This window comes from Acipenser ruthenus, chromosome 5 (genome assembly GCF_902713425.1).
Source record: "Acipenser ruthenus chromosome 5, fAciRut3.2 maternal haplotype, whole genome shotgun sequence".
Lineage (NCBI taxonomy): Eukaryota > Metazoa > Chordata > Actinopteri > Acipenseriformes > Acipenseridae > Acipenser > Acipenser ruthenus.
Genome location: NC_081193.1, coordinates 76945087 through 76957961, shown reverse-complemented (window position 1 = coordinate 76957961; position 12875 = coordinate 76945087). Strand labels below are relative to the sequence as shown.

Genomic DNA, 12875 nt, shown 5'->3' with positions numbered 1-12875 from the left:
CAGAGCCCAACAGGGGCAGTAATAGATGACGTGCTCCTGAACGATGAAGGGTTAACAGCGCTGAAGTACTTCCTCTGTCAGCGTGAGGTCATTACGAGGAAGAGATGTGGCAGCCCCAATGCGCCAGGAAGCTCTCTCCTTCATCCACTGCAAAGTCACCTGGGTATTCTTGTATGCTCCCTGAGAATATGTTAAATCTCAGTAAAGGCTTCCCAATGTTCTTTTCCTGAAGCATGTTCTTACACTTATCAAAATATTTCACCAGCAAAGAGAGTTTACATTTCCCAGCAGGGGCAGAATGATCTGGTACCACAAACAAGACAATCTGCCCAAACTATGAGTTCTACCACACTCAACTACAGTGTACTAACAATGCGTTTGGGATATATACAGCTTTAATAGGGATCTGGCAATGTTCATGTAAGTTAGCCATCAGAATACACAGTACGTGATTCCAGCAGTCAGTGTGGACAGTGCAGAACTCTTACTGTGTAATGTAAACAGCATGTATTTTGATGACTGAGCAGGTTTAGCAGGGACTGTATTTCAGTCTTATTAGCTTGGGCTTTTGTGTGTATTTTATCCCTAACTGTCTGAAATATCTGTATACGAGCCTCAGTGACATTAAATCTCAAGGAGATTCTGTTTTTATGCGTTCCACATTTTGATTGATTTTCTTTCTCCAGCTGTTTGTTTTACTGAAATGCAGAGGCAATGCATTACAAACTCGAGCTAGCAGTTTGGAGCAGGCTACAGTATTTCAAAACCAGCCGAGCCGAACCAACTGCTAACTCTTTTTATTTGCAGTACATTTATTTAAATAGCCTAGCACGGTGAGCACAAACCCACAACCCAGACTACTTCAATGCTGAAGGATTCTGGATCATATAAAAATGATCAATAATAATAATAATAATAATAATAATAATAATAATAATAATAATAATAATAATAATGATAACAGTTTCATTTTCAAAAAATTCATTTTTTTTGTTTTTCTTTATGTTTTTTTATGTTTATGTTTACAGTAATTGCATTTGTCATTTTTTATCAGCTGCTCAGTGTTAAGGATTTTCTAAATGTTTATTAGAAGTAAACTAAACAGGGGAGTTTACATGTTTAAAGACAGTAGCCTTCCTGATATATTAAAATAAACAATGAATTTGACATGATTAAAAGAAAATACTTACTGAAGTATTTACTGTAATTATTCAACTCTTTAAGCCAAGTATTTTCATTTTCAATATTCATTTGAAGTAAAAAAATAAATAAAAAATTAGTCGTCATCAGCAGTGGCAGTGAGGATTGTGCATGAAGTAAGAGCGATGTCTCTGAGATCTCAGGAGAGGAGTGTAGGCTTAGCTGTACCTCACTGTTCCCTTCATTCAGCAAGCTCCTTTCATGGGCTTTTTGTTTAATGACAGGTACCACTAACAGTGTTGTATTTGTTTTCAACATTAACATTTTTTTTCTATCTGTACATACATATTTAATCAAATGCATATGCAGTAAAACCTCTGTTATCCATAGTGGTCAGGATCAGGGGGTGTTTGGATAATTACACTGCCCTTATACATTGAATTACAGCTGTGAAATTGTTTCATGACTTTTCCTATCATAAAATCTAAAAGTTGGAATGAAAACCCTTTGATTGTAAAATATAGCATTCAGTACTACACTGTTTTGTTTGGGGGCAAGTTAGTGCATTTTGTATGACATCAGAGCAGAAGAGAACTGCACACATCAAGACAGGTTGCCAATGGCTGTTCGGATAACAGAGGTGTTCGGATAATCGTGGTTTTGGAGTACAACCTCATACATTTCTATGTAAATCTAAAGGGAGAAGATTTTACAGCTGCAATATAAAGTTAAGTGTACTGTATCCATGGTTTATGTCCTTTTTCTTCAAATGGTCAGAAATTCAGGCATAAACTTTCTCATTTCTTACGCATGACTCCAGATCTTCCCGAACACTTCTATCTGCCCACAGAGAAACTAGAGCCTGCACTTCCTCAGCGTCCCAAGGCTGTACTTTTCTCTCATCGCACTCGCTGCCAGGCATGTTGTTTGTTGTTTGTCTTTGTGGAGTGTACTGACTGATGTAACGTAATGACCAAAATCCTTAACCCCGCCCCTGGCTCGACTCACAGCAGGATTCAGAAGTCTTGTGAGACCGGAATTTCATGGTTTGGTTCTCGCTCGGCTCGACTAATAGACGGTGGAGAACCATCCGTACCCGTACCGTACCATACCAAGCCTTCACATGTCGGATGTGCCAGTGGAGAAGGGGAGAAGGGGTATGACAGACAGCACAGTGTGCCTTTATCTGGCACACTGTTTCCAACTAACTTATCTGACAGCTTATACCTAAGCTTAACCAACTTATAACCTGTTCAGGGCAATTACTTATATTGTTTAAACGTTCAAACAGTTTTAAAGCAGGCAGAATGGAGAAGAGTTGTTGGCAGCTTATTAATCCGGTCAGGGTCTGTGCATGCTTTTCAATTTCAGTCTTTTAAAGTGATTGCAGCTATCAATATAAAGTCACACACTGCACATCCATTCATTATAAGCATTTTTTAAAGCACTTTTTATTTTCTTCTTAAAACATGATATCTGGTACTGCACTAGGTCAAATAAATCTGTTTACAATTCTTGCTCTCAATACAAACACTCATTTAAATTCAGTAAAGTTTGATATTCATGAAACTTTTCCAAACTGCTAAACTTTAATTAATTCATGAAAACAGTCTTTAAATAGGCAATGAGATAAAGGACTCAGTGTTTGTTCACGTGAATGTCTGTCTCAGCTGTTAGGCTCTGCTGTTCTCTCCCTTGTATTAGTACCAGCGCTGCTGAGGTGAGCCTCTACAGGGCTCAGCTGGTCCTTGATTATGAGTTTGCTTGTTTACCCAGAGGCATGGTCTCCTGAGATTTGATTCAATGGGTGACCTGTCAGACGAGGAGGAGAACATGTATATTATATGTTAAGTCATACACCAAATGCTGAAAGGCAGCTCTCCTTGAGCACTTTTTTTATTTAATGCTCCAGCACTGATTAACATTTTAACTGGCATAATTTAGCCTTAAAATTACCCACCCTTTACAGACTAAGTGTTCATATGGGCTGCCTAGCCTGTTTCCCGAGTGCTAACATTAGACATTACTTAATTAAACCACTGTGAAAAATATGAAAAAAAAACATCAAATCTGCTGTGAATCGGGAATGGCAAGCATAATTTCAATGTGCATTTCAAGATAAAGGAGTATTCACTAATTCTCATGTTAAACTTTGGTGAATATGGTATTTGTGGTCTTAATGGTGACTTGGCATTGATGATTTAAAGGATACTGTAGTATGAGAACCACGACCCTCACCAGGAGAAGCGGAATGATAATGGATGGATGGATGGATGGATGTAGTATGAGAATGGGCGAATAATCAAAAAGCCTTCCTCATTGTTTATGACCATCCTCATAACTGAAATAAACACAGCAGTACTCTATGTACATTTAAGATGAATTCTGTTTATATAAAAAGGGCAATGTATGACAAAGAAAGTATGTTTAAACCTCAATTAAACAGCTGAATTCTGAGAATAATTTTTCTTATCCTGGATCAAGCTGTGTTTATGCTTAGACATGGCATAATTTGAAACAGTGCTATTCACCATGCATTCTGTCATTGGATTCAAATGAATGCCGGGATAGATTCCAAAATGAGATCCAGCAAAAAGTTATATATGAGCTGTGTTGAGTTGAATGTGTTTATTTAATCAGGGAAGAAATAATTGAGACTCCAACCTAATTCACAAGTGGGTTCTGGCTAGAAAGTCTAATGCAGAAAAGTGCCGTCATGGAAACACAATTACAGCTGTAATCCGATTACCCTGAGGTTCTTGCTAATCAGTGCTCTGTTGAGCTATTACAATACACATTAACTAGGTGAGACTGGAGCGATCTGTCATCACAATATGAACCCCCTTTACTCATCAGCCAGTTTCGGTCGTCATCTGTTCATTTGATGAATAAGTTTAAGAGAGTTAAATATGTGAACTGTCAGCATGGGCAGTGGGGCTGGAACAATTTTTATAGTGGGAGTGCTGAAAGCCATTGAACAAAACTGTAACCCCTGTATAGGATAGAAGCCATGTGTTAGAATTTTGAGGAAATGGACATCTAACATGTCCAGAATGTCACCATCTGTTTTTACTAGTATTGCTCTACAAAGCAGCACTCCCAATTAGTGGCATTTGTGACGAGCAGATTTTAGCAGGTGGTGCCGCTGAAGAATATTCCTTTTTGCTTCCAATCTAACTACTAATCGACTCCATATTTATAAAATATCCCGCCCCTGTTGTGACAGTCAGCACTGATTGGTCTATTATCGTTTGTGTATTGTTTTGCCGCACCCTAGTTCCTGCACCCTTGAGTATGGATCATTAAATTGATTGATTTTTAGCATTTAGGTTTTAGTTGGGGTCTTGGTCTTGGTGAGTGAGTGGGGATCTGATATCAGGAGAGTTTTCCTCCTAAGTGGGGGGTTTTCCCTTTCCACTGAACAATCAAGTACTAGAATGATGCTAAGTTAATACTGACTCATTCAGGTAAGGACAAGTGCTAATGATCAATTAAATGCAGATGATGTGGACTAATGTCCACTGGGGACTAGTCTGAGACCATCAAACTAATTGCATGTGTTAGATTCAAACCCATCCAAACTAGTTATAAATCTGTAGATTGCAAGATAAAATATCTAGTCCTTTTGCTTTTTGAAAATAATGAGAATAATCTCCCATAACTATAAAAAGGTAAACCATAGAATATGTAGCAATGGTAATAAAACTAGTAAAATTATATGACAAACATTTGGACTAGAATCTAGAAGACATTGATAAAGACTTTTAAGTGAATGTTTGTCAGATGTTTTTACTAGTTTCCTTTTGTATTATTACATAGGATAGTAATGTGATGAATATGCATATTTAGTATCTTCTTTAGACTGAACCCTGGCATGTTTACATGAGCGCAGACGAACAGCTGTACTTATTTGAATTGTTCCAGGTCATGTAAAAAGGGAGAATTGCTGTTCTCAGAAAAATACTATGTTTTTCTGAAAACCTGAAACCACACTGATTGATAACACCCTTTTAGTAACTGCAAGATCATCCGTTTTTGTCAGTAGGTATTAAATAAAACCATACAAATCTATGAATTAATGAGCTAATTTAATAAGAAGAATCTTCCGATTAATTGATCCATAGAAAATGTCAAGATGAAAACCCCTTGTGTATTTCCATGTCCATTTTGATCTATATGAAAATATCTAAAATTGGTTATCCTTGGGTACAAAACAAAACATACCTGATGTGTTGGAATGTATGGCATGCAATTGCAATGAGTACAAATTGCAGATCCTTATGATTTATATGTGATATACTTCAGTGGCAATTGTTTTTTTTAAGTTTCAAACAAAAAAATGAAGTTTAAGTCTAATGTCCGGATTGTTCTCACTACTGTGCTGCAGGTAAAATGTGCCCTTAAGCTCCTGTTGCCACAAAATGAGCTGCACAGGGGCTGCACTGGGTCAGTGGTCGTTCCTGATTTGGGGGTAATAAATGTATTATGCACTCAGTGAGAGGTTAACTCACAAGCGTATTTTTACACAAGCTGAATATGTGATACCAAGATAGACAACCAGTGCATAGTTAACAAGTGAGCTGGATTCAGGTAAACTAAATTTAATCTCAATGGGATTTTACATTTAATTAAAGACTGGTGGAAATGCTTTGATAGTATTACCCCTACAAACTCTATCTCCCCTTTTGGGCTTTATGTTACAAAACTAAGAATATCTTTTTGCACTTCTGAGACCCAACTTAATCTACCTCTGTGTTGAATCCCGCTTGAATGAAACTGTAAGTATTGCTGCAGTCTTGGTCAAGATACCCACTGAAAATGTTTTTGTTCACCTGACATGTTAGTGTACTTAACCAAATCTGTAAATCAAGCAGTCAAAAGCATTAATGTTTTTCAAGTCAAAACAGATATCAGATATTATACACACAGCCTTGCTGCTTTGAGGTGTAAGAGCTGGTTGATATTTGTACATAATTTCTGAGTACAGGTTTTTAGACTTTTAAGTTTAAGAAAAAAAAAAAATAGTCCAATGAACCTGTTAATTGAAAGAAAGAAAGAAAGAAAGAAAGAAAGAAAGAAAGAAAGAAAGAAAGAAAATTGAAAGCGGAAATAAAAGGATAAGAGATACAGAATTATAGAGAAAAAATAAGAAAGTATTTTGTGAAAACATTGTAAAGGAATAATGGGGGGGGGGGGGGGGGTGATCAGTAGCAAACCCAAAAACAAAAAGAGACTTAAATTGGTTAATAAAATTAGGAAGCAGGGGCATCTGGTCAACGGCAGCTCTGGTGTGTCAAACAGCTAGCTCAAAGGAAGCCTTCACATCCACACAGAGTGTGAGGGTACTGCTGCTGCTGGAGAGGGAGGGAGCTGAGAGACAATAAATTCTCATAAGAAAAAAAAAAGAACAACAGGGTCACTGTGTAAAATTTCCCAGAGGGAGAGACCAAGGCGCAGGGTAATGCCCAGGGAGGAGCAACAAGCCAGGCTGCACAAGAACCGGTGTCACCCCTACTGCTCAGAGAACAAGCCGATCTATGGAGGTGCCCGTGGAAGGGCCCGCGCTCACTCCCCACAGCTCCGTGGTGAAGCGTAGTGTCTGCAAGGGCATGTTCCTCGTGCTCATCCTGCTTTTCTTTCTCCTCTCTCTCCTGGGCAGCTGGGCGCTGCTGAGGGTGATGCTGGGGCGCCCCGATACCTCCTTTCGGATATCCGTGGAGTACAGTGGACAAGGCACACAGGACACCGCAGCACTGGATTCCATCTACACGTCCAACTGCACTACAGGTAACAGGTATTCTTTTAGCAGCATGCAACTTTTCAGTAAGTTTCTGATTCTCTTTGAACTGTTTATGATTCATTGCAAAAAAATGATGTTAGCAACTAACAACTAACAACGTAACATATATATATATATATATATATATATATATATATATATATATATATATATATATATATATATAGTTAAAACGTGTTTGTAATTGTATTGTAATTTTTTTTCAGAAAATATGTACATAGAAATATTTAATATTTATAAATCAAAATTCTATATAACTAAAAAAAATGGTACTGGCAGGCTATGTGTCTGTATGCATGGTCAAAGACTTGCATTTGGCAGCTTGCACCATTTTTCCATTTATTATTGTTTCCGTACAATACATACGTCTGTATGCTTGTACTACCATTGGGCACTTGTGTTGGCACAATCTTATCATTGGTTTCATTGATTGCATGGGTGAATATGGAGATATGTGCTGCAGTCCATTAGAAATCAAGTTTTCCCCTCAGTCACTGAAAGAACACCCCACCTTCAGCATTACACAGCAAACTGTTGAATACTAATTCAAAATCAGATTGGGATGCTGTAATTCAAGTTGCAGGGTGGAATTTTAAAGGATGATACATATAGTCACTCTTTAAACTTTTTTTGGGGTACCTTGCATGGTTGTTGGGTGTGAGGTCAATGTGGAAACCAATGATTCTTGTACTGAATAACACGATTAAATATCGTATTTAATATTGTATTTAATCATGTAAAAAAGTGCCTCCATTTTCGGACTTGTTAGAAGGGATGGTCATCTGTAGCTTGAAAATGCTTCCCTATTATTATTTTATTTTTTTAAGGTTGAAGAAACATGTTTATGAAAATATGTTTTCTCATTTTTGTTGGGCTTAAGATACCTTAATTTATCAAAAATAAGAGCTAGAGAGCTACATGGTGTAGTGGACAGCATAGGTAAGAAATCATGCAATGTATGTGCAAGTGAGAATGCGCTAGTATAATGGCATTATGCCTTTAACACCAGTGAAGGGTACTTGAGTCTGAAACCTTCAGACAGAAAGGGTAAAGTTTGAAAAAAAAAAGTTTGAAAACCACTACTTTATTAGAACTTCTGGATGTATTTTAGTGTTTAGTGACCTGGGTCAATTTTTTGTTTTGTTCCGTTGGTAGTGCTTGGTTTTAATTTGTATTGATTTACTCACTTTTAATTTTTTTTTTTTATTGTCACTTTTTTCGTTTATTGCCTGTCAATTACTACAGTAACTTACTGTTAACAAATGTATTTCATGTTATCCTTAAAAAAGTGTCATAGTAAAATCATAGCAAAGAGCAATCAAACATAGTGAAAGCATTGTACAGCTGAGAGATGTATGGTACAGCATAATAAAAACCATGGCACACTATGGTAAATTATGGTAAATGCAACACATAACCATGAGTAAAAGGTGGGTAAACTGCAAATTTACTATGCAAATTTACCTGGGTAAACGTTTATAAGGGTTGTTAACAGTTAATATGTAGTGACTTGTTTATAATTTTCCGGTAAAGGACAGGGGGTGAGACCCCAACCTCTTAAATCACATTTTATAATAAATAGGTTGTTATGTATTAACTAGCCGTTGACCATGTATGAACGTATTTTATTTTAGTTGTAGACAGTCACACTACCAAATAAAACAGTGATTTATTTGAAGCTGTTCCCTGTTTTGTTTTGTGTGTGTGTGTTTTTTTTTTACTTCAGCCATGTGTGTGTGTTTCAGGGTCTCCTCCGGGCTTGCAGATAACACTACAGGGGAAGTACACCTGCATGAATGGGACGGCAATCAGACTGGGCCGCGTATGCGACTTTCAGAGAGACTGCGCGGTGGGAGAAGATGAGGGGCTGATGTGTCGTGAGTAACACCTCCCTTTCAAATGTTGGTTATATTTAATTAGGTATTTATATATGATTGTTAACTGTGAATACCGTCTTTTAAAGTTGCTTAGGTTATACTTGCTACAAAAGTATTTTTAATATTGAGAAATGTTTCAACTGGAAGACATTGGGCTAAACCCTCAAAACTATTTACTCCATAACGGCATTAGCGTGATTTTTTCTGATAGTACTGTATAAATGCTCACAGTAAAGTTAGCAAATCAGAAATAAATAACGAGACGTTTATTACAGGTGCTCGTGAGTAGCCTGAAGTTGTTTCTTTTTCATTTTAGAATTATAGAATTGTTTTCTTGTTTTTCCTTTTGGAGTAAATAACTTTTGAGAATCTGGCTCATTGAGAAACATGAAAATAATGTTGACAAGATGCTACACCAGTAGCAAAAAAAAAAAAAAACAGCAAGAACTTCAGGATTTCAGGCATCCCATACTGATGATACATACCGGTTTTGCTGCAATACTGTCTGCTTCACAGAACAGTTCACTTAGTTGTGTGCAACAACGGTACGACTACTAAAAGTTTAAACTAAGCATGAGATAAATGTATGTAATTAATTTGCTTGATTGTTACCTGAATAGACAAGGCTCTCATGCATAGCGGTTAAGAAAGACACTTGATTGTGGGGTCTGTGGTCACTGGTTTGCTACCAGCAGTTTTTTTTACTTCTTGGTTGTGTGAGTTGGTCTTTAGATTGTGACGCTCCTTTTATGGAAGCAAAACATTTTCCTCAGATAGTTTTGCCTGTGTAAACTATTATTACCTTATCAGATAAGAAGCTTCCTGTTCACTAAATAGGAGTCACTCTTCATGCACTGACTTTATAAATATCACATGGGAGATACTGAAATTGAAGAAGGAATCTATGAAAAAGACCTAGGAGTTTATGTTGACTCAGAAATGTCTTCATCTAGACAATGTGGGGAAGCTATAAAAAAGGCCAACAAGATGCTCGGATATATTGTGAAAAGTGTTGAATTTAAATCAAGGGAAGTAATGTTAAAACTTTACAATGCATTAGTAAGACCTCACCTAGAATATTGTGTTCAGTTCTGGTCAACTCGTTACAAAAAGGATATTGCTGCTCTAGAAAGAGTGCAAAGAAGAGCGACCAGAATTATCCCAGGTTTAAAAGACATGTTGTATGCAGACAGGCTAAAAGAATTGAATCAGAAGACTGGTGACAAAGCAATACATTGTTTACATAATTACTGCTAATGATTTGTATGCAAAGTATATTTATTTCGAATATAAGCATAAGACGTTGCCTAGTGAAACTAAATCTTAACAGTGTGCACTGAATGTCAGATTTTTTTTAGATTGTCTGGCGACCCATCAGAAACCTTGCCGGTGTTCTAACCAATTCAGTACCCCCTCAGAAATCTGTCCCACAGACACGTCTGATTTTTCTTTTGCTCGTGTCTGAGGTAAAATACGAGTGATGTGCATGCGCAGCAGTTGTCGGCAGCATTTTGCAATCATTTACTAACTTTTTCGATAGGACGGCATGATTTCTTTGTGATGTGTATAATCAGTTAGAGTTTGTTTTCATTAAAAACGTCTTTGACATGCACAGCTAAAACAGTCTTTTATGCTTAATGTATTAACTATGTGACCCACCTGTTTATAAACGATTGTGCCGATTTCCAAGCAGCCTATTTTTTATATATTTTTTGGATTTCAAAACTTGAATGTTAAAAGTAAATGATCATGAAAGTTTTCACAAATGTTGTTGCTCTGTGGCTTGTGCTGTTATGTCTGGAATAAATGAATGTCTGGAGTCGTGTAAATTATATTAAAAATGCATAATGTATTGCATATAACTTTGTTGTTTACAGATATTTGTTTATATGTTTCTTTTATATACAGTACACACAAGATTGGTATTGACAGTGCGAAAGACAGGTGATACCAAATTAGACAGCTGACAATATCTTAGTCTATGGCTGTATTATTTGGTTTCCCCTGTGCATTTCAGGCAGCAGGTCTCCTAGAAATTTCAAACTTGCACTGTATGTCTACCTGTGCCCCATTATCACACACAAAGAGTTTGATTGATATTGGGTGTATTTACAGTGAGAAACACAGGGGATACCAAATTATAATAACGGATTGTAAAAAAAAAAAAGGAAAATTCAAATGACTTATGAAGCTGCTGACTCTTTACACATTCACATCTTCTGTCTTTGTGTTTCTCAAGCTGACAGATCCTATAACCTTTTTTAGCTAGTTATCCAACAGATTCCCTGTGGGTTTTTGTATTTGCTCTGACTCTTTTTAATGAGAATATTTAATGACCAGTGTGCACCAAAGCCCTCTCTCCTTCGTAGCTGCAAATGTCATTAAGTTTTTTTTTTTTGGTTTTCTTTTCCTTTTCCTTTTACTATTTCATGAGCTGAGTTGTTCTGGTTCCAATATTGAGTTATTACATGGATTTCAGCTGCTTTGAGTTTGTCTAGAGCAGGGATTTTCAATCTGTTTTGAATCATGCCCCACCAAATCAATTTTGTTTGCTAGGAGACCATCCCCAGTATATTTCCGAACTTATAGTTCTTTAGACAAAGATGCACTTCGTTTTACAAGACCATTTCCATGTTTGTTTTAATTTCAGTTTTTGTGTGCAGCTACAAAAAGGCACAAGTAAACCTCATGTATTATTTTAAGAAAACTTGTCTATGGCCACTGTTTACTGTGAAGAAATGGTAAGGAATGAAAAAAGTAAAAAAATAAATATAATGCAGTGTCAACTGTATGTACTATTTATTTTGGGAATAAACAAAACAACGTTTAACTTGAACGGTTATTTGGCATCCTTTGTTTTGTAGTTAATTCACTAGAGTAAAGTAAGGCCTACACAACATATTATTTACTCCTGGGATATTTTTCTACTGTAACATGTTACATATTGCAACGTCTTGCTGTAAAATAATGGCACTCTGCCTGCATTCTGAGAAATATAATGGCTTTTGTTACTTTTTGAAGACAAACGAATCTACGAACGAATATTTAAAATGAGCGAATATCTGAACATGAATATCCTGTGTTTGTCCCAGCACTATAAAATAGTGGATGTTTAAAAAACATTTTTGTCTAAAAAAGACAGAATGGCTTGGTTTACATGCAATTCTCTCTCCATTGTCATGACAATGTGATATAAGCTAGCACGCATATAACATGTCCCTCACGCAATAGTAAGTGCGTGGCCAAAACATGGCGTGGCTGAAAAGGGTGGGTTAAAAGATGTGCAAGTTGACTAAAAACTAAGAAACAACTGACCTTACTGAGTCATAAGCCTCTGCTGACAAAATGCAATTGTTCATTCACCTTCTGTTAGCAGTAGCAGTTTAAAAGATATGCCCAGGTCTTCACTGTGGAAAAAAGAACATTATTCCCTAATTACGCTGTGAGTCACAATGACAAAGACTGTCCCCACGGAGCCCTCTGATATTTAACTACATCTTAGTCTTAGAATGCAGCCTTATTTATTAAGAATAGAGTCTACAGAGGCTGTTGCATTTAATCTGTTCTCTGCTTAAGAAGATTTAATGCAATTTGGAGCTGCAGTGTAGTACCAGCTCTAAGCATAAAACCATACTGTCACCCTCGAAGTCCCTCAGCTCTATCCACTACACCATACTGCCTTTCGGTTCTTCAGCTCTAAACACTAGACCACATTGACTCTCTCCCAGTGGTTCTAAAACTGGGGGACGCAGACTGTATCCTGGGGGGTGCTAGAAGGTTCAGGATTTTATGAACGCTGGGTCTTTCTGTTTTCCCAGTCAGAACTTGAACTAATTTCCTTTTCTCTCTCTTTCTAGGTGACTTCCTCCTTGGTAGCTACTGCTCCTTTGAAGAGGGGGGTTGTGGGTGGCAGACTTTGACATCAGCCTCTAATGGAACGGCCTGGGGGGTCCAAGAGGGACAACAAGAAGACCGCCAAGAGAGAAAGGGCAGCTGTCCATTCACAGGTACCATCAGAAGAACTTCTAGATTTGTAACTGCAGGCAAAATGTTATATC

The 12875-nt window shown here is 37.1% G+C and overlaps 1 protein-coding gene across 1 annotated transcript in view; it reads left to right on the top strand.

Moving 5' to 3' along the window:
- LOC117403388 (ALK tyrosine kinase receptor-like) overlaps positions 1-12875 on the top strand; it is a 145459-nt gene that overhangs the window by 88457 nt on the left and 44127 nt on the right. The window contains exons 5-7 of the mRNA XM_034005501.3: positions 6800-6927; positions 8686-8817; positions 12675-12824. Of these exons, the coding sequence (XP_033861392.3) occupies positions 6800-6927; positions 8686-8817; positions 12675-12824 (410 nt within the window). The remainder of the gene's footprint in view (positions 1-6799; positions 6928-8685; positions 8818-12674; positions 12825-12875) is intronic.